General features: G+C 34.4%; 1 protein-coding gene across 2 annotated transcripts in view; it reads right to left on the bottom strand.

The window, feature by feature from the left end:
- The window catches only part of USP32 (ubiquitin specific peptidase 32), a 166706-nt gene that overhangs the window by 105535 nt on the left and 37422 nt on the right, over positions 1–23749 (bottom strand). For both annotated transcript variants that reach the window (XM_064494998.1, XM_064494999.1), the window contains exon 2: positions 17724–17851. In XM_064494998.1, coding sequence (XP_064351068.1) covers positions 17724–17851 — 128 coding nt within the window. The remainder of the gene's footprint in view (positions 1–17723; positions 17852–23749) is intronic.

The following is a 23749-nucleotide window of genomic DNA, read 5'->3' as shown; positions in this document are numbered from 1 at the left end:
TTCAAATTTGTTAAGAAGAGTACTTTAATGTTCTTACAAAGCAAAACAAAACAAAACAAAACAAAACAAAACAAAACAAAACAAAACAAAACAAAACAAAACTCAAGAGTTAGATTCTGTAAACTCCAGGGTAACAAAGTGTTTTAGAAATCTAAAGAAACTGCTATGATGGCAATTTTTAAAAAATAGAGTAAATATCCCAATTCATACTTTTAAGATACATCTTAACTCTGATAGGATACATCAAAACTTGGTAAGATCATTCCTTCTGGGAAGGGAAACTAGGTGGCTAGGGGACTGGGTGGAAAGGAGATTCTCATTGTTCTTTTTAAAATTTTGAGACATGAGAATGTATCATTTGTTAAGAAGTACAGAAAGAGAATAAGGAAAAGATAATGTACTTTTTAAATATCCCACAAGCCATTTCATACTGACAGAGCTCTAAATCAGGCAAAAATGAAGCCATAGTCACCAGACAAGACAGTTCTCCAATAGACCAAATAAGACAGTGTTGGGCATTTTATATAAAAGTAAGAGTCAACATGACAGATAAATATATGAGTATGCAACTGTAGGTGAGTTTTCAGTGAAACAAAATGGTGAACCACCCTGGAACCAAGTAGACCTGGAGTCAAATCTTAGCTATCTTATAATTGGATAAATTATATAACTTTAGCTTGCTCCTCTAGAAAATGGGATTAATAAATAGCATGTCACCTCACATGGTGTGGTGAGAATTACATAATTTACATAAAATGTCTACCCTAATGCCAGGTGCATGGTAAATAACTCCACAAATTTTAGTTATTATCATCATCTATGAGAGGCAAGACATAACAGTGGCTAAAAAGAATTTGGAAACTTGGACTTGAATCCTGGATCTGCTCATTAGCTTTAATACTTGAGTAACCTAACCTCCTTAATTAAGCCCCAGTATCTTTTTCTCATTCATAAAATGGTAGTAACATTAGTACTTGAATCATGACAAATGTCATATAAATTAAATGAATTGATAAAAATTTGCCAATTCACTAGGCAACACAATTTTGAGTAGTCAAAGTTAACATCCCCATTAATAGTATAATGTAGTTGTTCAAAGTACTAAGTGACATATTAGCGAAGCTGCTAATAAAATAATTAGCATATAATATTAAACAACAACCAAAGTCCCTCAGAGTCATATAGTATCTCTGAAGGAATGGTTTGGTTTCAAATAAACTAAATACTTTTATTTGTACCTCCTGTAACATTTGCAAACTATGTTATTATATATAATTGTTATTATAATAACAATATTTCTGGCTTGGGGTTTAACTAAAATTATCCATAGAAGGGTAAATCTAACAACCGTGGCCATTGTAGCATGATGCTCTGAAATGACCTAACAGAGAAACAGACTAATGATATGTTCAAGTAGTATCTCTTTGGAGTTTAAGGATGTTAAACAAATATCCTATTATCCTTCAAATAAATATGCTGGCGAGGGCTTAATGTGGTTCCCTGGGGTTATTGAAAACATGTCCCTGACCCTAACTGAGACAAGCTGGCACCTGGGACCCTTTGCTGCAGTGCTTGCACCTGGACAAATGTCTCCTATCCTCGACCAACATAATACAAAGAAACTGTAAGGGACTAAAAATAACTGTGTACATGCACAGTTAGGGCAAAATATGGACAAGATACAAGAAGATCAAAAACCCAATTGTCACTTCTGAGGTGTCGGGAGCAAAAGTAGGGCCCCGGGAGCAGAAGCAGGATCCTATGCGTGATCCCTATACGCAGCAGCACGACTCTCACCCCATGTAAGGGACCAGCTCACCTCATCTCAGAGAGCCAGCAAGGGAAGCTCATGCTGCAGCACGAGTCCCAGTAAAGCCTTGCCTGAATTTCTCATCTGGCCTTTTACCAATTTCTACTGATTAAAGAACCCAAGAACCCTGGGTGGTAACATAATGAAGGGGAAAAGAAAAAGATAATGAAAATCAGTAATAGTGACTATTTTTCAGTCCAAAAAACTTCAATACATAGCTTATAAAATATCAGTACAATTAAGCTGCTGATCCTTTTTCAGGGCTGTCCTGGACAAACAAAAGTATCCTCAAACATATTTGGATGAGGGACTCCAATTCTCAAGAACTAAAGGGTACCACGAAAAGTGCCCCAAACCAAACCCAATCAGAACCAGAAACCAAAGAAACTCTGCTGGAAGACTGATAAATGGACAGTGGCAAAGCAGAGTGCACATGGATTCCATGCTGTGATGTCCACCAACAGAAGATGTATAACACCAAAAAATCCAAAGTTTATCAAACTATCAAGCTTTGGTGACCTCACCAACTATTCAGTATCTTGACTGTGGTGGTAGGCTCATGCACCCATGACATAAAATTGTATAGAATTACACACAAACACACACATAAAACTGAGGAAAACAGAATAAGATCAATGGATAGTATCAGTGACAATACCCTTGTTATGATTTTATGCGTTTGTAAAATGTTATCTTCAGGGGAAACAGGCAGAATATAAAAAGGATCTCTATTTTCTTTCTTATTAACTGCATGTGAATCTGTATTTATCTTAAAATTTCAAGTAAAAAATTCAGGATGAACAGATCTTCGGAATATTTAAGTAAGTTTACCATGGAAAGAATTTTTAGAAAAAATTTTATATTCAGTGTATTGTAAATAATATTTTCTCCCTACTCCTAGCTTTAACAGTTTTTCTCCTAAGGGCATGTGACCAAGGGAAAAAATTCCACAAAGATCCATACATATAGAACATGAGCTTATGTGAAAACAAGAAACAACATAACACTTTTCTGATTAAAAAGAAGAAACAAATTATTCATAAAGTCAAATAAGTAATAAAAATTATATCCCACATAATAAATATTATCTATGTGCCAGGCGTCAAGTGGGATAAGGAAGACTGAAGAAGAGAAATAACTTAATTGGTCTTTCTTGGCACCAACATTTTGTTGAACTTTAGTCATAAATAGATGCATACGTCTTCCGTTACATGTGCTTAATTTGCTTCCTTATTCTACATCTTCATCTCAAAGTGTCTTGGTTTTGAAGGCAGACTTATTCTCTTAGATTTTTAAAAGCCCTTTGAGATGGAGAAAGATTTGATCTAGTGGTGTATTACTCTTATTTCATAAAAGTTGTAGCAAGCATGGCTTTTCTGAGAACTACCTTCATAGTCAAAATGTCTGTCACCTAGACAAGAAATGAGCAAATTACATTAACATACAGTTGTTAGCTTGACCTCCCCTTCCAGCTAAGAGACAGGAATGCTCAGAGTGAGCTCTTCCAAAACTCATGCCAGTTCATGCCCTTACCTACAACCTTTGGGGGGTGTGGGGGGGGGGGCTGGGGGAAGGAAAGGTCTTTAACACTAAAATGGAAAAAAAAAATCCTCATCCACTATAGCACTCAACTATTAGGTAAATACTACATACCTCTATGAGAAACAGGAAAATCAAAACCTAACTCAACAACTTATATGAGGGTGTGATAAACACTGTGTCAACAGCTGAATTTTATTTTATCTAGAATGGTCATTACAAAACAAAAGAGGACAGGTTATAAATATCTTTCATATCATCACTAGAACAATGCCACCCACACAATAAATTTTCAGAGAGTAATCACTGTTAAAAATCTCAAACTGAGATTTAAACGACCGAGAATACATAATTATATAAACCTATTTCCAGTAGCCAAGGAAGATTTCCTTAATAAATAAAAATATTTTCAGGTTAAGTTATAAGTAATAAACCTGGCATTTTAGAACATGCACACTTATTACCACAATTTCACCGACACATGCCTTATGCAGGTTCCAGGGATTAGGACCTAGAGATTTGGGGGTCCATTATTCAGTCTACCACACTCTCCAATCAAAGTAGCTATGGTCCTAAGAGGGTAAGATAAACTCCCATTGTTTTCTCCTCTCTCTATTGTCCTATGGCTTGGCTCAGGACATAGGGATGGTCTTGCTAAGCATGTGGCACAGCAGGGTAATGAAAGCACCTGATAAGAGGACTAAAAATGGGAGCTCAGGGAAAGGAAAAGAACTATGGATATTGAGAGGAGGAAAGAGCTCAGGAAAGTTGCTTTTGAACTCCTGGGTTCATCTCCTAACTGCACATGCATGGATCTGACCCTAAACAACAGCATTACAAATTCAGGATAGATCAATGCCCAGGTTCCAGACTGGCCACTGGATGGTGCACATGTGGGACAGATCCAAACAGCACTGCAACGGCTGTAAAAACTTCACTGACACAAACAAAAGAAGACTGGGTGGAATTTGCAGCCTGAACCCATCAATATCCACGATCTAATAAAAACAAAAATACAGTAATCCCTCAGTATTCAGGGAGGACTGGTTACAGGACCCTGGCAGATACTAAAATCCATGCATGCTCAAGTCCCTTGTATAAAATGAAGTAGTAGTTGCATATAACCTACGCAATTCTCTCCTACACTTTAAATCATCTCTATATTCCTTATAATACCTAATACAATGTGAATGCTAACTAAATAGTTGTAAATACTATATAAATAGTTGCCAGCCTGTGGCATTTTTCTTCCAACTGTTTTTGACCTGCAGTTCAAAAGGGAACCTGGGGATACGGAGAACTAACTGTACCAACATCTCTGTAGGATTTAAAGAGACTCAGTATCTCATAACATAATACTAGAAGTGTCTAGACTATATTCCGAAATTACTCAGCATATAAAGAACCAGAAAGTCTCAATTTAATTAGAAAAATGCAATCAACAGGCATCAACTATTACCTACAACTATTACATGAGACTTCTCAAAGACCCTGGAGCAACTATTATAAAAATGTCCAAAGAAATGAGATCAAACACTTTTGAATGGAAAGATGGAAAGTCTCAGCATAGAAACCAAATGGAAATTTTAGAACTGAAAATCACAACAACCAGAAAAAAAAGAAAAATCACTTCCCTAGACTGGAAGTCTAAATTGGAAATCTGGGAAAACAAGCTCCTCTTTTAAGAGTGACAACTTCTTGTGAAGACCAACTCTATTAGTCATTAATATCTCAGTGTTCATTATTTTAATCAGATGACTTTCTTCATAACTCTAGTATGACTAAGTGAAAGAGACATTGTATTTCAACTTTGTCACAACTTTAGTCACCTCTTTTTGACAAAGGGCCCATAGTTGGCACTCATTGACTACTGAATAAAGTTAATGAACAAAAATAAATAGTATCAAAATATAAGTCCTTAAGGGATGAAGAAAAAAATTAACTAAAATGTGACTACTAGGTACAAAGCAGACACACTGTTTTACAAGATATGTTTAAGATATCTTGAGACTCCATGTGCTATTTCTTTAAAGTGAGATGGGAAGGTAGCTCTGTAGAACTCAACCGTGTTCATTTATGTGTTTAATAAGTATTAAACTACAAACCAAGAAAATGTATAAGTGATTTAAAATCCAATGGCATTTCATCTATGTTCTCTACATTAGTAAGTCTTCACAGAATGTTATTTATACAAAATTATGAGCTAAATAGATATTGTAAAAAATGAATTTTAAAAGGTAGAATTTCAGAAAAGGGTCAAGAGTGGAAAACATCAAAATTAAATGACTTGAAAAAAGAGAAAAAAATTAAATGACTTGATGTTCAAAAAAGAGACAACAGTCCCTGGGTTCTAGACCTTAAGTTATATTTATAGAACCACCATATGAAATATATATTAAATTCTTTATATCAACATTAAATTTGATAAATGACTATTACTTTACATTTTAAAAACTATTTATTGCTGAAATACAGGAAACCTCAAATTCTTCCGTGCCCTGAAATGGCTTGAGCCAATTAAGCCAAACACAAATTTCCATATACATGTACATCACAGAATGTACAAACCTTTACTATACATTTCAGATCCACTAATATATTTAATCAGGATACTTGAACACTTGGATATTCTTTTCAAATATTCTGCTTTAAAAATTAAAAAGTTTACTCCAGGATACCACTATTCAGGGAACTGAAAATCTAAACCACAATGAGATACCACTTCATACCCACTAGGATGTTAATAACAATGTTGGCAAGGATGTAGATGAACTGGAACTCTCATACACCGTTGGTGGTAATGTAAAATGGCACAGCCACTCTGGAGAACAGTCTGGCAGTTCCTCAAAAGGTTAAACACAGTTACCATAAGACCTGGAAATTACATCCATGGTATATACCCAAGAGAAATGAAAATAAATGTCCACACAAATACACATGAATATTCATAGCATCATTATTAGCCCAAAAGTGAAAATAACTCAAATATCTATCAACTGATTAATGAATAAACAAAATGTGATATATCCATACAATGGAATATTATTCACCAATAAAAGGAATGAAGTGATACATGCTGCAACATAGCATAATGTTTTCGAGAACAACTAAGTCAAAGAAGCCAGTCACAAAAGACCATATATGTGGTTCCACTTATAAGAAATGTCCAGAATAGGTAGATCTATAGAGATGGAAAGTAGACTAGTCTATTAGTTAGCTCACAGCTGGCAGAGGACAGGGTGAAAAGAATAGGGTTTCTTTTACGGGTGATAAAATTGATTGCAGTGATAGTTGCACAGCTCTGAACAACTAAAAGCCATTGACTGCGTACTTTAAATGGATGAATGGAATAGCATGTATTATATCCTAATAACTGTTAAGGAAAAAGCTGTTAGGAAAAAAAGAATACTACTATATTTCATTTAAAGCAAAGAACTGGTATACGCAGCAAAGTCAGTTTAACACACTTTCCCAAAGACTGCTCCTTTTTATTCCTAATCTAAAGGTTTCAAAATCAAATTAACTATCAGAAAGAGCGAAGATGGGAAAAATAGTTCAAAACAAATCTTAATGTGAGGTATTATATGCCAGTATAGCTTTCTGTATACATATCAAAATACCTTCATTGCTTCTGTCATTTGGAAAAATTATTTTTCAAAGCTGGAATACTATTAAAGTTGACACTCATACACAAAATAACTTTAAACTATTTTGCCTAGTAGCAATTTTTATGAATAATACCAACTTAAACTGATTTTAAAATTATAAACTATTTAAAAAACTAAACTCTAACCAGAATCTGTAAAAAATGAAAACATGTTTTCAGAGATGCTAACTTGATTTTAAAAAGAGTATCTCAGCTTCTTTCACACAAAGCAAGAAAAAAAATAACAGTCCTTAAGCCTGATTTCTCCTTCCTCTGAGGTCAACTGCTTTGTACAGATGGAATTTTATATCCAGTGTATTCCCATTGTTGTTATTAATGGTAACTTTACAACATGCAAATGATGTGATTAAAATTCACCCTCAATTCACCTCTTATATTTTATCTTGATGTCCCACATTACTCCAACAGCAAATAAAGAAAACTCAATAATTAAGTCTTGCAACAGAGTTTTTTTTTATTCACAGATGGGACAAAGGTGGCCAAAAAGCATCAAAATTCATGGAATATTAGAGGATACAAAGAGAGCCTGATATAAATAGACAGACAGAAAGACAGACAGACAGACATTATATATAATATCTCTTTCTCTCTCTTACAACTATAATACTTAAGTAAGCTAAAAATACATTTAAAAGATCAGTGTAAAAAATTAACCACTGTCTCACAGAAAATTATATTAAAAAGTTGTTGGAAGAGATAGAATGATTTAGCCACAGGTATGAAAACTAAGCAGATGAAAAAATAAGGCAGTATTTTATAATAACTATAAATGAAGTGTAATCTCTAAAAATTGTGAATCACTATGTTGAACACCTGAAACTTATAAAATACTGTAAATCAACTATAGTAAAAAAAAAATAAGACAGCTGTTATAATTCTAGGAAAAAACAAAAAAATTGAGTAAGAAAGAAAACTAAATCATAGTATACCATGTTGCAGAGAATACTTACATAGTCATAATACTGTAAGTAACAAATACTGATTTAACCAAAAACTGTGATATAATTGCATTGGGCAGATGTGGAGGGGAATGTTTAAGAATGCTAAATATCTTCTGTAATTGGAAAGCAAAGGATAAAATCTAAAATTAAGGAAGAAATATCAGTAAAAAACAGTATTTAGAAAATGGAGGTATATACAAAAAACTATTAGAAGGAAAGTGGTTGCCTCTGGAACCGGGATGAGATTGAGGTAGGTGGGGACAAAGATTCTTGTTTTTCACTCTCTCTGATTCTGCTTTAACTATGTACACATATCAGTTTGACAAAAATAATAATTTTAACACTGTTTTTGCAAAACAAGTAACTCGTTGCTGCTGGGGAGGGTCTCTAGACTAATGGGGGTAAAATGGAGAAGTCTTACTTTTCACTTAAAACTGCTGTAGTTTTAAATAACGTGCCATAAGTACACATTACCTATTTCTTTTAAATCACTTGATAAATAATAGTTCACAGGATTATAAAACATGAAATACAGAGCAATTAAGTACAAAACAGCACTAATTCTATTTAAATAACATAACTAAAATATTTATTGCATACATTTTAAAAAGGCAATTTTACTAAATAAAATTTACATCTTTATAGGAATAACTAGTCTCCACAACCTTGTCCAATCCATTTAAACATATTCCTGTTGCTACTTACCCTAGATCATAATACAGCTTGTAATGATATAGTTTGTGACAGAAACTGTTAGCTATCTACACAATATCCATTTTTCTCTTCTTCCTTAGTAAAAGAACCCCATTTTTTCCAAGATACGTATATACCTGTTCAAACTTACATACATTTTTTACATTTTCTAGAGGCTCTGGCAACTGGGGACAGCCAACGAGAAATAACTGAAAGTCAGTGGGAAAAGACTCATCAAATGGGACCTGGGTCCCTAATGACAAAGTGCAGCTGCCATTCAATTCCTAGCTTTGAGATTCTTTTACATGAAACAAAAACAAAACTAATACATTTAGTCACTGTGGGTTTTAGGTGGGAGAGAGTAGTGATGTGTTTCCCACTGATATATAGATCAATAATAAATCGAAGCCTGCATTTCAGACCATCTGCCCTTGCAACTTGATTTGGAGTCCATATTTGACACCATGGTTTATTTTCTCATTCTGTTGGGACTTAATACTTGTGGTTAGTCACATGGAATTCTTGGACCTCAGTATGAGATACTTTGTAAGATGCCTCTCTTTGAAATTCCCCTAGAAAATCATCAAAGAAAAGTTCATGCATAGCGTAGAGAATAGTCTTTAAGTCCTATATTCCCAAACAGCCTTACCAAGTTTCATGAAAATAAGTCTGGTTATTTTCACAGGATGTTCTAAGAGACAGAAATTAATTTTGTTTACATAAATTGCTATCCTGTCAACATTATTGTTAAAAAATAAATTGTTGAATTTATTGTTAAAGGGAAAATATTAAATACTATTTTCAGAAAAAAACTAAAACATGTTAGTTGCTCCATATTCTTAGTATATTTCATTAATATCTGCCTTACAATTCATTTTTTTTTACATAAGAATTATCCTAGGCCTATGTCAGGTATATATATCCCACAGAAATGTTGACATTTTATGCCTGTCATGAACCTATGCCATAAAATGTTTACATAAGTCAGAAAGTAAGTTACTAATACTCTTCCTAAATTTAGAGAATATAATACTCATTACTTCTCTCTCTTCCTCAAGTCCAAAAGCAAAAGAGCTTTGCCTAAACAAAATATCCAGAATACCTCTGTACTTTCTTATTTATATCTGACAGACTGTTGGACCAATAAGCTAATCCCAGGACTGACTGGACAAGCCAGACTATTACCACTGTCTTAGGTGACTTTCTGTTGCCACCACACCAGATAGCAAGTCCTGAGATTCAATCTGTACCCTCTTTTCTCATCTCTGAAGATACCTTGTCTACTTAAGTCTATCCAAAGACACAACTACAAGAGAGATCAGAGCACAAACTACAGCGTCACTAGACATCAGTGAGGTAAATTATTGGTACACCCTCTCAATTAGCTTGTCATTGGCTTAACATAATTAAATAATTTCTTTGAAGTTCTGGGTTGCAACTTCCCTTCCACTCACTAGCTTCCTTTAGAGCAATTATTTGTCCCTTTCTTATAGCTGATCTATTCCTATCCCAAGGAAGAAACTGAATTCTCCTTAAACCCACTGATGCTTGAACAAAGAAGCCTGTTTAGGTTTCAGGTTCAACTACTAGGTTTCAAGTCAAAATTGTTCTCCTTGGAGTTAGCATCCCTGAGTTCTGCCTATGGAGATTGCCTGGCTAGCTTTTTCCTTTGCTGTTCCAACCTTAATTCATGATCCTAAGGTTGGATGCCTGGCCTCACACGTTTCCCTGTACCTATACATCTCTTGGAAGATAACTATCCTGGATGCTCTATGATTAATGATCTCATTCTGGAATCTCGTTGCTTTAACTTTTACTTTCTAGAAGCTTAATTTAACCTGCAAGTTTAAATCAGAAGAAAAAAGGCAGCCTAACCTGGCCCATCTCCTTCTTCCCTCCAATCCAGGCAGATTTCAAAGTCAAGAGTAGAGCATCACAATTTAACTGCACTTCAAACTCTTCTAATTATAGTCAATCTGGTCAAAAGTAAATAAGTAAACCTAATTACCTCCCCCCCACAAAAAGATCAAAAAAAAAAAAAGAAGAAAAAAATTTACAATTTCTATAGACAAACTCAGCAAAATTTTATCAGCTAAATTTTGGCAGAGATTTTTAACATTCTCAGTTATAAATTAAATCAACCTATTTTACCTTATAATACCAATTAAGGAATATGCTATTAGTAGAAGTATCCTATCAAGACTGACTTGAACAGGATACCAATTATTTTTATTATCTACTATACCAGTCATGTCAGTAGCTCACTTAATACACCAGGGATTGAAAGTAAGTGATTATACATAAGTTATTTTCTATAAGAGTATTTTTTAGTGCCAGTATAGGTGAATAACTTCTTTGACATCTGGCGTATCACTTAGAACATTCATAATTTATGTAATGTATTTGATGTAATGTTTTATAAGGAGATCACTAGTCCCATTATGCTTAATGACATGTCAGCTCTTCTACGATAAACTTTGTTTTCAACAGTTTATCAAACTGTTTAAAAACTGCTCTAGGATAAAACCTGGCAGTTAAGAACCATCAAGACAGTAATGTACATTTTTTAAATGTCCATATGTAATTTTGCAAGAAGAATGCTATATTCTGTGATTATCTTCACCTAACAGAGCCCTTGGAATCTTTTTCGTCCAGTCTTACAGAGAGAAATACTGAAAAACAATGAAATTTAAGAACTCGAACAGAAAGTCTTAAGATAAAGACTAGTGGATATTTTACAGATTCCAGTTACAGAGAAAGATTTTAAACCAGTATCCTGCTTCGTGTTCTCCTGTTAGCCATAATGCTAAGATTAGGATTTACTATAACAAATGAAAACTTTAGTTGCTTTTCTCTGGTTGATATAAACACATTATTTTAGTGTATTACAACAGTCAATGATTAACAGTATCAATAGCTAACAATCAATGACTAGCGCTGTCAAGAATGTTGTCACTCACGATGCTAGTAAATCCAACATAAAAGGATGTAAACAATAATACTGATCAACTAACAGCAAAACAAAACAAAAAAATCACAAATTATTATTCTGTGGTCAGGCAGTCTCCCTAAACCTAGACTATCTAATAAATGTATGTCCCTAGTCCCAAGGGGCATCTAAATGCAATATGAATAACGCAGCATACATTTACCACCACTAATGGAAAAATATCCTACTAATCAGCTGTTTGTTTTCACATGTTGAACACTGTCTGAAAACACTGTAGGTCCTATGATTGCTTTTGATTAAAATGTGCATTTTCCTCTAATTTGGAAAAGGTTATATGCTCAAAGATTGCAAAGTTAGCGAAGCTGATTTTAGGAACACAGATTCCTGGTCACTGTCCTGGTCATTCTTGGAATAGGATTTTGCAGAATATGCAATTACTTAAAAAACAAACAAACAAAAATTAATCAAAATACTAAGTTTATATTAGATGCCCAGAACTCTGAGGCACATTTTTAAAAAATCATAAAGCCTGCCCATCAAAAATGATAACTTAGTTGAGAGACAATATTTAAATGGACACAATAAATAAGCCATCATCTAATAAAATATTGTGCTACATATGCAGTACAGAGACAGGCTTTAATGTCTGTTAAGGGTTTAGGAATTGGAGGAAAAGTGTGGGCTAAAATTGCCAGAAGCAGATTTATGGAGGAAGGTGGAGTGGTATTTTCGTATGAGCCAGTCATCCAGAATTGAAATCAATCCTGGGATAGAGATTTAAGAGTTTCCAGTTGAAAGAAAGAGCTAATGAGTAGCCACTATAAATTCACCTGCCTACCATATTTTGTAAATGGTGAAAACCACTTTTAAGTGAATGTGAAAACAATAGGAAATGATTACAAATTAATACTACATGGCAATGTTTTCTTACTAGATATCTTTGGGTGAATAGGGATTGGGGAATGGGTGACACACTAAAGAAAATATAAACACTGAATTATTAAGAGTTAGTGGCCTTGGTTCAGAAAAGTCCAATTTCAAATATAACACATTTTTCCATTTACTTTGCTTGACCTTGTTTTCTTAATCCTCTCAAATTCCATTCATTTAATATTTTATTCAAATACATGATTATTATAAGCAAGATCAGGATTACATCAAAATATTAATTACACTCATCTATCCTAGAAATAATGAGTCTAATAAAATCAATGCTTTGATTCTAAAAATTGTAAACTGCCATGAGTTCTTATTCCTCATCCAAAATAGCCTCTGTCTTGGAATTTATCACACCAAGTCTTCAGAGAAGGTAAAAAATGGGAGGTTAGTTCAATCCTAGATAAATCTCTCTTTTGCTTTAAAAATATATAGCTACACTCTTCTAGAAAATAATTGAGAAATTTATGTTGCCTCCTTAATATGTTAAGGATTAAAGTTACTGTCTTTTTAGGTTTAGCATTCTTTTGCACTAAGATTCCAAAAACACCTTTTCTTGCTCTTGAAAGATATTGTTATTACTTCTACTGTAAATAAAAGCTCTGATTAACTAGAGAATAAAGTTTAAAGTTTCCATCCACAATTGGCAGCTTATACTGGTTCTATGGCTCTTCTTAGAGAGGTATCGATGTTAAAATAATGCTACTGCCTCAAAAATATTAATTTCAGAATCTCATCATGAGTAGGTGGCCCACTTCACCCAGATTTAAGGCCCAAGCTCTCTGTAGGATTTTAAGAAAGATCTCACAAGGCCATATACAGTAGAAAGGTTACTTCCTTTGATTTGCAACTAATCACTTTGTTTATAAATCCCATCATTTGACTTGATTTCCCTGCAACTAAAGAATATAGATCTCCCATTCTATGAGTCTACCTACGCACTAAAACTAAATTCAAACTTCAAAACTATCTGCCCAGATCTATACTTCCATTTTATTTAAAATGCACCATTTCTCCTTCAGCAAATAACTCTGTACTCTGCAAGGATGAAATATGCTCATAAATTCTCTCCCTTTCCCAAATACACGCAAAAGCTGATGAAATCTGTCTACTGACTTGCTTGTCTTGGAGGGATGCCTGAAATGTGCCATAAGCTCATTTTATTTGAATGCTGAAACTGTTTCAGAACTGAGCTTAATGGGGTTCACCCATCCTTTGAAATTATTGTATGAAAAACTATAAAGATTTACTTTTGTAAGAAAACACCAGAGATTAATTAAAGACAGAAGGACTCAGTTACTTATAATACTTTAAAACTTACATAGTATGTTATATGTATTAATCAATATTTACTTGCTAATAATACTCCTTTCTCATTTATTTTATTTTTCCAGTAGAAGTGTGTGTGTCTGTGTGTGTGTGTGTGTGTGTGTGTGTGTGTCTGTGTGTAGTCAGTTTACAATGTTGCGTCAATTTCTGGTGTACAGCCTCCTTCTCACTTAAAATAAGCCTACTCAATGAATAACAGGGCAAAAGAAGTTCACCATTATTACTAAAAGCATTTATAAATTTTCTATTTGTGTTTAATACTGTTCTAGAGTTTACATAAAAGTGTTAACTACAATGAAACTGAAATTTGAAACTATCATTGTGGATTTTACAATTTAAAATTAAGATCATTCTTGCAAAATAATTACTTTAATTATTCAAGCCAGTAATGACTCTTAACAAATAGTCCAAAGGACAGAGACTCTTGAAACAATTTTGAGTGAAATGAAATTTATGAAATAGTCACATAAAACTGATGCTGCAGGGAGTTCCACTTCCACCTTAGATGTAGAAAGCCTGAAAGAGTGTCGCTCCTAACCTAAGAACAAGAAAAAGCAATTGAACTATCATATTACACTTCTCGATCCTATCAGAGAGCTGAGATAATAGGGCAACCTGTGTCTGACATTCCAAGAAAGACAGGTTCCTCCAAAACAACAGTAGGAAGATGCAGCTATTATGCACGTGAGTAAGAAAAAAAATCAGCTAAAATTTTAACAAAGTGTCACTAATCTATTTCCTGTCTCCATAGATTGGGTTATCATTGCCATTACATACAAATGGAACCAAAAAATATGTGGTCTTTTGTGTTTGGCTTCTTTGACTTGGAATGTTTTGAAGGTTTATCCATGCACATATCAGAAAACTTAATTCCTTTTTTATTAACGATATTCCATTGTATGGATGTACCATATTTTGTTCTGTTGATGGACATTTGACCTGTACTCTGAAAATTACAAAACATCACTGAAAGAAGTCAAAAATTGAAATAAATGGGAAAAGGGGTGGGAAGGGATAAATTGGGAGTTGGAGATTTACAAGTATTAACTACTATATACAAAATAAATAAAAAAAGAATTTCTGTATAGCATAGGAAACTATATTCAATATCCTATAGTAACCTATAATGAAAAAGAATGTGAAAACAAAAATATGTATGACTGCAACACTATGCTGGACACCAGAAATGACACATTGTAACTGACTGTACTTCAGTTAGATAGATAGATAGATAGATAGATAGATAGATAGATAGATAGATAGATAGATAGAAAGAAAGAAAGAAACAAACAAACAAACAAACAAACAAACAAAGGCATTCTAATTTCGTGAATTGGAAGACTTAAATATTGTTAAAATGGCAATACTCCCAAATCAATCTACTAATTCAATATGATCCTTATCAAAACCTCAGCTGCCTCTCTTGCAGAAATTGAAAAGCTGATCCTAAAATTCATACGTAAATGCAAGGGACCCAGAATAGACACATAACTTGAAAAAGAAAGCTGGAGAAATGACACTTCATGATTTCAAAACTTATTACAAAACAAGAGTAATCAAAACAATGTGATTCTGATACAAGGACAGACACAGAAATCAACAGAACAGAATTGAGAACCTAGAAATAAAACCTTACGCTTATGGTCAATCAATTGACTTTCAACAAGAGTGAGAAGACAATTCAATGGGAAAGAATAATCTTTTCAACAAACAGGGATAGGACTGCAGAGAACTAACCTAACTCCATGTTGAATCTGTTCCTTTAGCTCCAATCTTTGTGCTCTGCTGCCTGTGCTTAGTCAAGCTGGCTCTGCACCTTTTGTAAAAGAATGCTGCCTATAGCCCGAAATATACAGGACAGCCCATTCTCAAGACTCTGACCTTTAAAGGTATAACACTTTTCCACTCATATAGAGATAAAAAGACAGAATAACATTTGTCTTGTTGGAGGTTTATAGGAACATTGTGACCAGATTTATGTGGAAAGCTGCAAGAACAAAGGGTTCTGACACCAAGAAGTCTGTAACAACAAGCCACACCTCTTCCCCTTCTAGTACTAAAGAAGCCTGAATTCTAACTCAGGATCTTTAGGACACCAGTCCACCATCTTCTTGGTCTCCTGGCTTTCCAAACAAAGGCTCTATTCCTTGCCCCAACAACTCATCTCTCAATTTACTGGGTCTGTCATGCAGAGAGCAGTATGAGCTTGGACTCAGTAATAGGACAGCTGGAGAACTATTTCCAAAAGAATAAAGTTGGACTCATCACACCATACAGAAAAACTAGCACAAAATGGGTGGCATTCAAATGTAAGAGCTAAAATTCTTAGAGGGAAATTTGTGACCTTGGGTTAGACAAAGGTTTCCTAAACACAACACCAGAAGCACAAGCAATAAAAGGGAAAACAGGTAAACTGGACTTTATCAAAATTTTAAAGTTTTGTGTTTCACCATCAAGAGAGTAAAAAGATAGCTAAAGAATGGGAGAATATACTCGCAAATCATGTATCTTGTAAGGGGCTTGTATCTAGAACATATAAAGAACTCTTACAACTCAAGAATAAAAAGACAAACAACTCAGTTAAAAAATGGACAAGAAACTGAATGGTTATCCATTCACAGGTGTGCAGACATACACATGTAAATCTTTATACATGATCCAAAGAGATAAGTATATTCTGACCTAAGTTTTCTTAGCACTATGAATTACTCTGAGTCTGACAGTTTTGGCTTTAAGGAAGAGGCTGAGGGGAAAGAAAGGCTGAAGTTAGTATATATTTGAATTTGGAAGCATCCTGTATTAATTACTATGGATTCAGTTTAAATCCCTTTCTCTAATTAGCAACTTAGATTATCTCATTAAATTGCTAGGTATATCCTAAAATGAAAAATTCTAAATTCCAAATTTTATATTATATTAGTATTTAAGACAAATTGATTAAAAGAAAATGGGGAGATAAATTCATACTGAAAAAGACAACCCAATAAATAGTATCAGGAAAAAAATAATCTTGTCATAAATCCAAAATAATGGCAGAACAAGAAAGTACATAATTTTACACAAGAATACATATACCAGAATTAATGCATCATATACTCCCACCAAAAAAAAGATTAAAACACACCAAAAAAGCAATAAATTTACTTTCTATATTATGTAAACCACAAAGTTCAAAAGCATACAGAACAGGTTAGAAACACTGTCACTAACTAGAAATGGTGAATTAAGGTTTTATGTAATACACCAAGCTTAAAGTTCTTGTAATTTTTGCCATTTTATTAATTTTATTCTCATTTCACCTTTAGAATGACGTAACACATACCTGTGTATATACCTATAAAACAGTGAAATTCATGTTAGAAAGGGGATATTTATATCAGTTTAGGTCATTTTATCTCCACCAAAAAATTTTAGTAGAATTCAAATAAGCCTTCACAAGTTCTAATAAGCTAGTGTTTCATATACGATACTTAATTTTACAGAATTAATTAGGTTTTACAATATGGGGAGGTTTTTAAACACAAAACTTATTAAAAAAAAAAAAATACTCCCAACATAAAAATTCTATGTCAGAGTGACAAAGTCTGCAAGACTAAGAAGCCAACCATATACATGGTCCCATGATTATAATCATGGCTGTTAGAGTTCAGTGCATAAGAAGGAGAATTGCAACTCTACAATACTCCCATTTGGCCTCCAAGAACACAGCCATATTGACATCTAAAACAAGATCTGTTCACCTACTCAACAGGAAAAGTAACTGGAGGGAAGATTAAATCTGTCAAGACCAGGAGAGCCCTCAAGAATTCAAGCTGGTGGATAACTACCTCAAAGGAAAACCTAGAACGTAAAGATTACCTCAGCAACTTTCGGAGGCACTCCATCCCCAAGCACTTCCCTGATGAAGCAGTGCTGGCCCATGTAATACGAGAGTCCGCAGGTCCTCTTGAAGGCATCTTTCAGTCGTTTCAGCTCTACATCTGTAACTGCAATTCAGAAATAGGAGACGGGTAAGACATTGGAGGAGAAAAATCATCTCTCAAAATCTTTACATTTTTTTTAACCCAGTTCCTAATAAAAACTGGCAAATATTACCTCTCTTTCCAAGTAAATAAAACAAACCCAAAGATATTGCCGTAATTCTCTATTTTCAAATCTAACCTAGAAAATAAATATGAAAATTCTTGACTCACTATCTTCAAATGACAGAACATTAATTTATGGATACAAATTTTAGGCAAGGGCAAGGAAGAGGTTAACAAGTATTTCACATTAGCGGGTAAGCTAAATGGCATTAGACTTTGGCATTAATATGTTTTTAGCAACAATTAACTCATTTCATCCAGGATAAAAATTGTATTATTTGTACTCTCTGAGCATGTATCTATGTATGTAGAAGACAGCCCTCAAGTTTAGGGTAGATTGCATCATCATCTACAAAGAAAGTAACCTATAAATAAACAGATGATTCTAATAACCTATAATTTTTAGATACCCACTATCAAAAAATTACTAAGCCATTACTTTATATTTTTGGCATTGAAGACTTTTTTTTCCACTAAATAAAACAATCTCTGCCTACAAGGACAGAAAAAGTAAATATTCTTTAGTATTATGGGGTCAGTAAAATGGTCACAACAGAGGCACAGAAATGGTACCTTTAGCCCATGCCAGAAGATAAGACTTCTGTACAAAAAAGATGATTACATAAAATTTTAAAGGCTAACCCAAGCCAAAGGGACAAGGGCATGCCAGGCAGAGATAATAGTTTATTTCAAAGTACAATGATGTACCAAGCGTATGGAGACTTGTATGTCACTGGGACAAAATGAACAAAGCAAGGAGCAGGAAACGATAAACCTAAGGCAGTCACTGATCAAGTAATAGAGGTTCTATTCTGTCATAATAAGGAAGAGATTCAGTCAGATACAATTCAAATAAAAACTACAGGCAGATAGGAAAACAGACAGATAAAATTCAGATAGTTAATCAGTTTTGTAGAGAAAGGAACCAACCTGGAAGCAAAAAGTAGACTGGTATGAGAAGAAGAAAAGAAGGAGCTAAATCTGGGAAATACTAGAAGGAAAATTTGGTAGAACCTGAAGCTTGACTAAAAGTAGAAGCAATCTAGAATAACACTCAGGATTCCATCCTGGGAAACCTGAAGGATGGTATTAGCATGTAGAAAGGGAAAGTAAGAAAAAGAGTAAGTGAGGAAGAAAAAATAATAAATTCTGGTAAGGACGTATTGAATATGATGAACCTTGGGGAGAGTCATTGGGTTTTGAGTGTAAAGCTTAGGAGGGCATTGATGAAAGGCATCAGCATACAGGTGGCAATTAAAGTCACGAATGAATAAAAAGCACAATGACACAGAGACACAACTGAAAGAAACCAATGCTCACAGTACCTGCAGAGAAAGAAAGAAAAAAGAAAACCCTAAAGAAGACTGACGAGGAATAGTTAGAACAGGAAAAACCACACAGCGTAGTCTCCAAAGGACAGGAAGAAGGGGCTGGTCTACAGTCGCAAGTAAGGCAGAAAGGGCCAGCAAGATAAAGACTGAGGAGGGCGTGGCGCACAGATTATCACCCAATAAAAGTCTGTGGCAGGGAGGGAAAGTTCATGGGTTCAACAACCTGTAAGGCAATGATAAAACATAAGTAAGAAGTAGTACTTGAATAAGTAGCTAGAAAAAAGAATGAATACTAGATGCTTAATTCATTAAAAATTGAACTCATAACATTAACCCCAATTAACTGATTTTTTTTTCCTTTTTAGAATGCAAAAGTAAAAAACAGAACAAAGCCTTGTTTCATATATTACAGTAACAGAGAAGAAATTAGTTCAGGTACTGGAGTATCTATTTCTTTAAGATGCATAATTTTCATCAATGGCTTTACTAACAAATAAGGATGCTCATAGTCTAGTGGAGGAGACAAGAGAAATCAATCATTGTGATATAAAATGATAATCTCATACACTGTTGGTTACAGATATTTGAAGGACTGTTCAGTAATATGTTAAAAAAATAGCAACTTGACTAGTGAATTTATTCATTTATAACATGAGAAAATATAAATTTTTTAAAGCATTTTAAAAGCAGGCATCCATCAGCAGAGGACAGATTGAATAAGTTATTATACATGCACAAAATAGACTATCATACACTGAAATATTGCCAGAGATCTTTACTGAAAATAAACAGTATTTTTATTCAAAATAATCAGTACAACAATTAGTTCATCTGTGGACAAGAAATACATAAAAGTGTTCATTATACAAGTAAAACTTTGAAAACTCAAAAAATAAAAATTTAGACAAGATGGAAAATAAAACAGAATCAAGCCTAGTAAAATTTTAAGGTAGGAAAATATATTATTAATGCAGTTATTTTAGTTTTAGAAAGAAAAACAATTTCAGTAGAAAAGAAAACTGAACACATTTTTTTTTTCTGTCTCTCTAGAGACTTCACTAAAATTACAGCAAGAATAAAAAAATATATAAACTCATGAGGACAAAGGGAATAGGAGAAGAAATAACTGAGGACCTAAGAGGCAGTCATTTTTTCTGGTCAACATTAGTGTCTGGAGGAGTGGTGACTGACCTAAGCAGACAAAAGAAAATTAAAACCTAAGCACTAGCAGCTGAGAAACGTGAACAAGAAAGTAAACTAATTTACTCTGTCCAGAGCACCCAAAAAAAGGCTCAGGAATTCACTGTATCAATTACCAGCAAGGGTGGGGGGAGTAGGATTGAAGAGACATTGGTTGAAAGTCTATGTGAGGAGTGCTTAGACTCTTGAGTCCACAGTAGCACAATGCAGTCAGGCACCAACCTACCAACTGCCCACACAACCAACACTTGTAAATGTAGATATATATCAAAAACCAGAGGTACATTCTCTGGAGAAAGCGAGCTAGAAAGGCTCCATACACGGTAACACCAGATTTAGCTGAGAGCTACAGGAAGGACAATGAGGTATGAAAAAGGTGAAGACGGCGTGAGTATTTGCATCTAGCTGAACTTTGTTGCCCTACTTGGACATATATATCACCTGGGCAGAATAAATGAGGATTCTTCTCTAAACAAAGCAAATAATCCTAGAATAAAGACCTACTGTTACTGACATGGGGTGAGGGGAGCGTCTCCATTCCATGTTTAGAAATGGTTGGGTTCCAAACTAATTACCCAACAGGAAAATCCACAAGTCAACAAATGATATATTCAAACATGTGAGTCTTCCAATCAATCTTTTAATGTATCACTTTTTAAAAGGCAGTTTGGCAGTTATTAAAACTATTCTGCAAAAAAAATGAAGAAACTACCAATTCATGCAACAACATAAATGAATCTCAAAAACCATGCTGAGTAAAAGAAGCCAGACATAAAAGAACATATATCATATGACCACATTATATGAAAGTCTTAAAGAGGCAAAACTAGCTATGGTGACAAAGACAGTGGTTGACAGGCGGTAGAGTGGGGAGAACTGGCTAGAACTGTAGAGAACAGACACTGCAAAGAGACGAGGAGGGAACTCTTCTGAGGTGATGGAAATGTTTTATACATTTGACTGGGGTGGTGGCTACATAAATGAATACATTCATCAAAAGTTATTAAACTGTATACCTAAAATTTGAGCATTTTATATGTAAATTATGTATCAATAGAGTAGACCTTAAAAAAATGAATGGTCAAGGAACACCAAATATTGAGGAAGACTCCAACAAGAAAGGCACCAAAACAAACCAACAGGGGAACAAGGATGAACAGAAATAATGAAGAAAGAAGAAAAAATATTAAAACCTCCAAATATTCTTGGAGAAGGATAAAAAGAAAATTACATCTAAATAAGAACAGAGTACTATAAAAATATAACAAGGAGAAAGTAGAAACAATATCTTGTACCTTTTCCTAGCAAGCTACAGGAGACTGTCCTACAACACAATGAGGGGGTAAACAAAGGAAAGAAAAGGGATCCAGGAAACACTGAGTGCTGCATCAGAGAGGTACAGGGAATTTCCAGGATGATCATGATACAATATTCCAGGAGGACAGCTATGCAGTAAGCCTAGAGAACAAGACCAGATTAGAAATGAAGGACTTCAGAATAAAAAAAGGAAAGCACAACAGTAAACTAATACGTCTGACCACAATGGGAACAGCTTAAAGAGGTATTTCACCTTCAAAAAATAAATGTCAAGGACTGGTTTTACTTTAGGTTTTTCTTAATCTAAGGAAGTGTAGAAATGTTTCAAGTACATCTACAACACTGTCATGAGAGTTCAACCAACCAGAATCTTACTGAAAACCACAGAAACAGAATTAAAATTTTTCCTCAAACAGGAAGTAAACGTGAACAAAAGACCAAGGAACACTCAAGGCAAAGAACAAAGGGAGAAAGTTTTCTTTTCTCACATCAAAACAGATTTTCAAGGGAATTTAACACAAATCTCTCCCAACAAAAAGCCGTGGTGATTTCAAGACATCTCAGTTTTTTAAATATTCAAGTATAATTAGCAACTCACGATCAAATACCAAGATCTGGTAAGAAAAAGTACTTGATAATCAATGATTATATTACAAAAGTAAAAGCGATTACACAGAAAGGGCAGATAGTGAAACAGATAAAATAAAGATTATGGTGATCACCAGTGAAAAAGAATTCTTCCAGTAAGATCCTGTTGAAATACAACCAATCAGTCAATCATCAGTTAATTCATTAAAGGCTACTAGATCCTTTACTTATGCCCAAACTCTGTGCTAGGCCATGAGGAACACAAAAAAAGTAAGACACCCAACTCTGCCTTCAAGGAACTCACAGCAAAGAGACAGACTCGTGAATAAACAGTAACAACATAGTAAATATAAAAGGCATAGTTGTGCAAAAAGGAAGACACCTTAAAAGGAGGGATCGAATGCTCTAGAACTACATTACTAAGCACAACTTTGAGCAAAACAGCTAGCTGCACCTAGTGATTATTTGCATATATACTCTCTGTAAAGGTCTCACTGTGAATTCTTACATTTGATCACTGATAGCATGACATTCTCAAGATCTATTTCACCTATAATAAACCTAATATAGCAACTTATCAACATAAACAACCTAATCACCAGTTATAATGTTTTTAAGAGAAAACTGTAGCCTTCTGAGCTAAGTACGACTTACAGGTTACATCAGCTGATAAAACTGCGACTAACATGGCTGGGTGTGAGTTAACTGTAACGTGAAGGAGAGCAGATAACTTTAGGAATTCCCCATGTGACTTAAGGCCCTCAACCTCCTCATCTGGATGGAAGAATGAACAGCCCTCAGACACAGACAATGGTGCTAGCCATGAATTTGTGCTTCCTGGACACCCTCTCATCCAAGACTTTCCCATCCTCTCTCATCACTTGGTTTTCTGAGCACAGTGAAGGCAACTGTGTACCCTGGTGAACTAAGGGAGGACACTGAATTCACTCCAGGCAGCCTATGTCCTGCTGAAGGACTACATAATCAGGGCAGTGGGCGCTGACCTGTGCTTCTTTAGTACTCTCCACTATTTCTGAACCACATTCCATCTGAGCCTTTATCTCACTATCAATAAATATTGGCCAAATAAATAAAAATACATGTGTAATTCCAACTGAAAAAGCCAGAAACATAAGGCATCTCCCTTACACCTGACTATTCTCAGACCTGACACTGGGAAGAAAAGCTGTATGAATAAAAATATTCTGTAGCTCCTTTGCTCTGGAACACAAATTCAAGCATAAAAGGAATTACTGGAGTTAGTAAAGACTGATGATGCAAAGTTCAAAAATGGAATACAGGGACCAGGAGGGTAATATAAATGATGAAGTGGGCCAGGTGGGGCCTGTGGAACCTGAGAGCA

This window comes from Camelus dromedarius, chromosome 16, assembly GCF_036321535.1.
Source record: "Camelus dromedarius isolate mCamDro1 chromosome 16, mCamDro1.pat, whole genome shotgun sequence".
Taxonomy (NCBI): domain Eukaryota; kingdom Metazoa; phylum Chordata; class Mammalia; order Artiodactyla; family Camelidae; genus Camelus; species Camelus dromedarius.
Note: the sequence above shows the minus strand (reverse complement) of the source record. Positions and strands in the feature narration are given on the sequence as shown.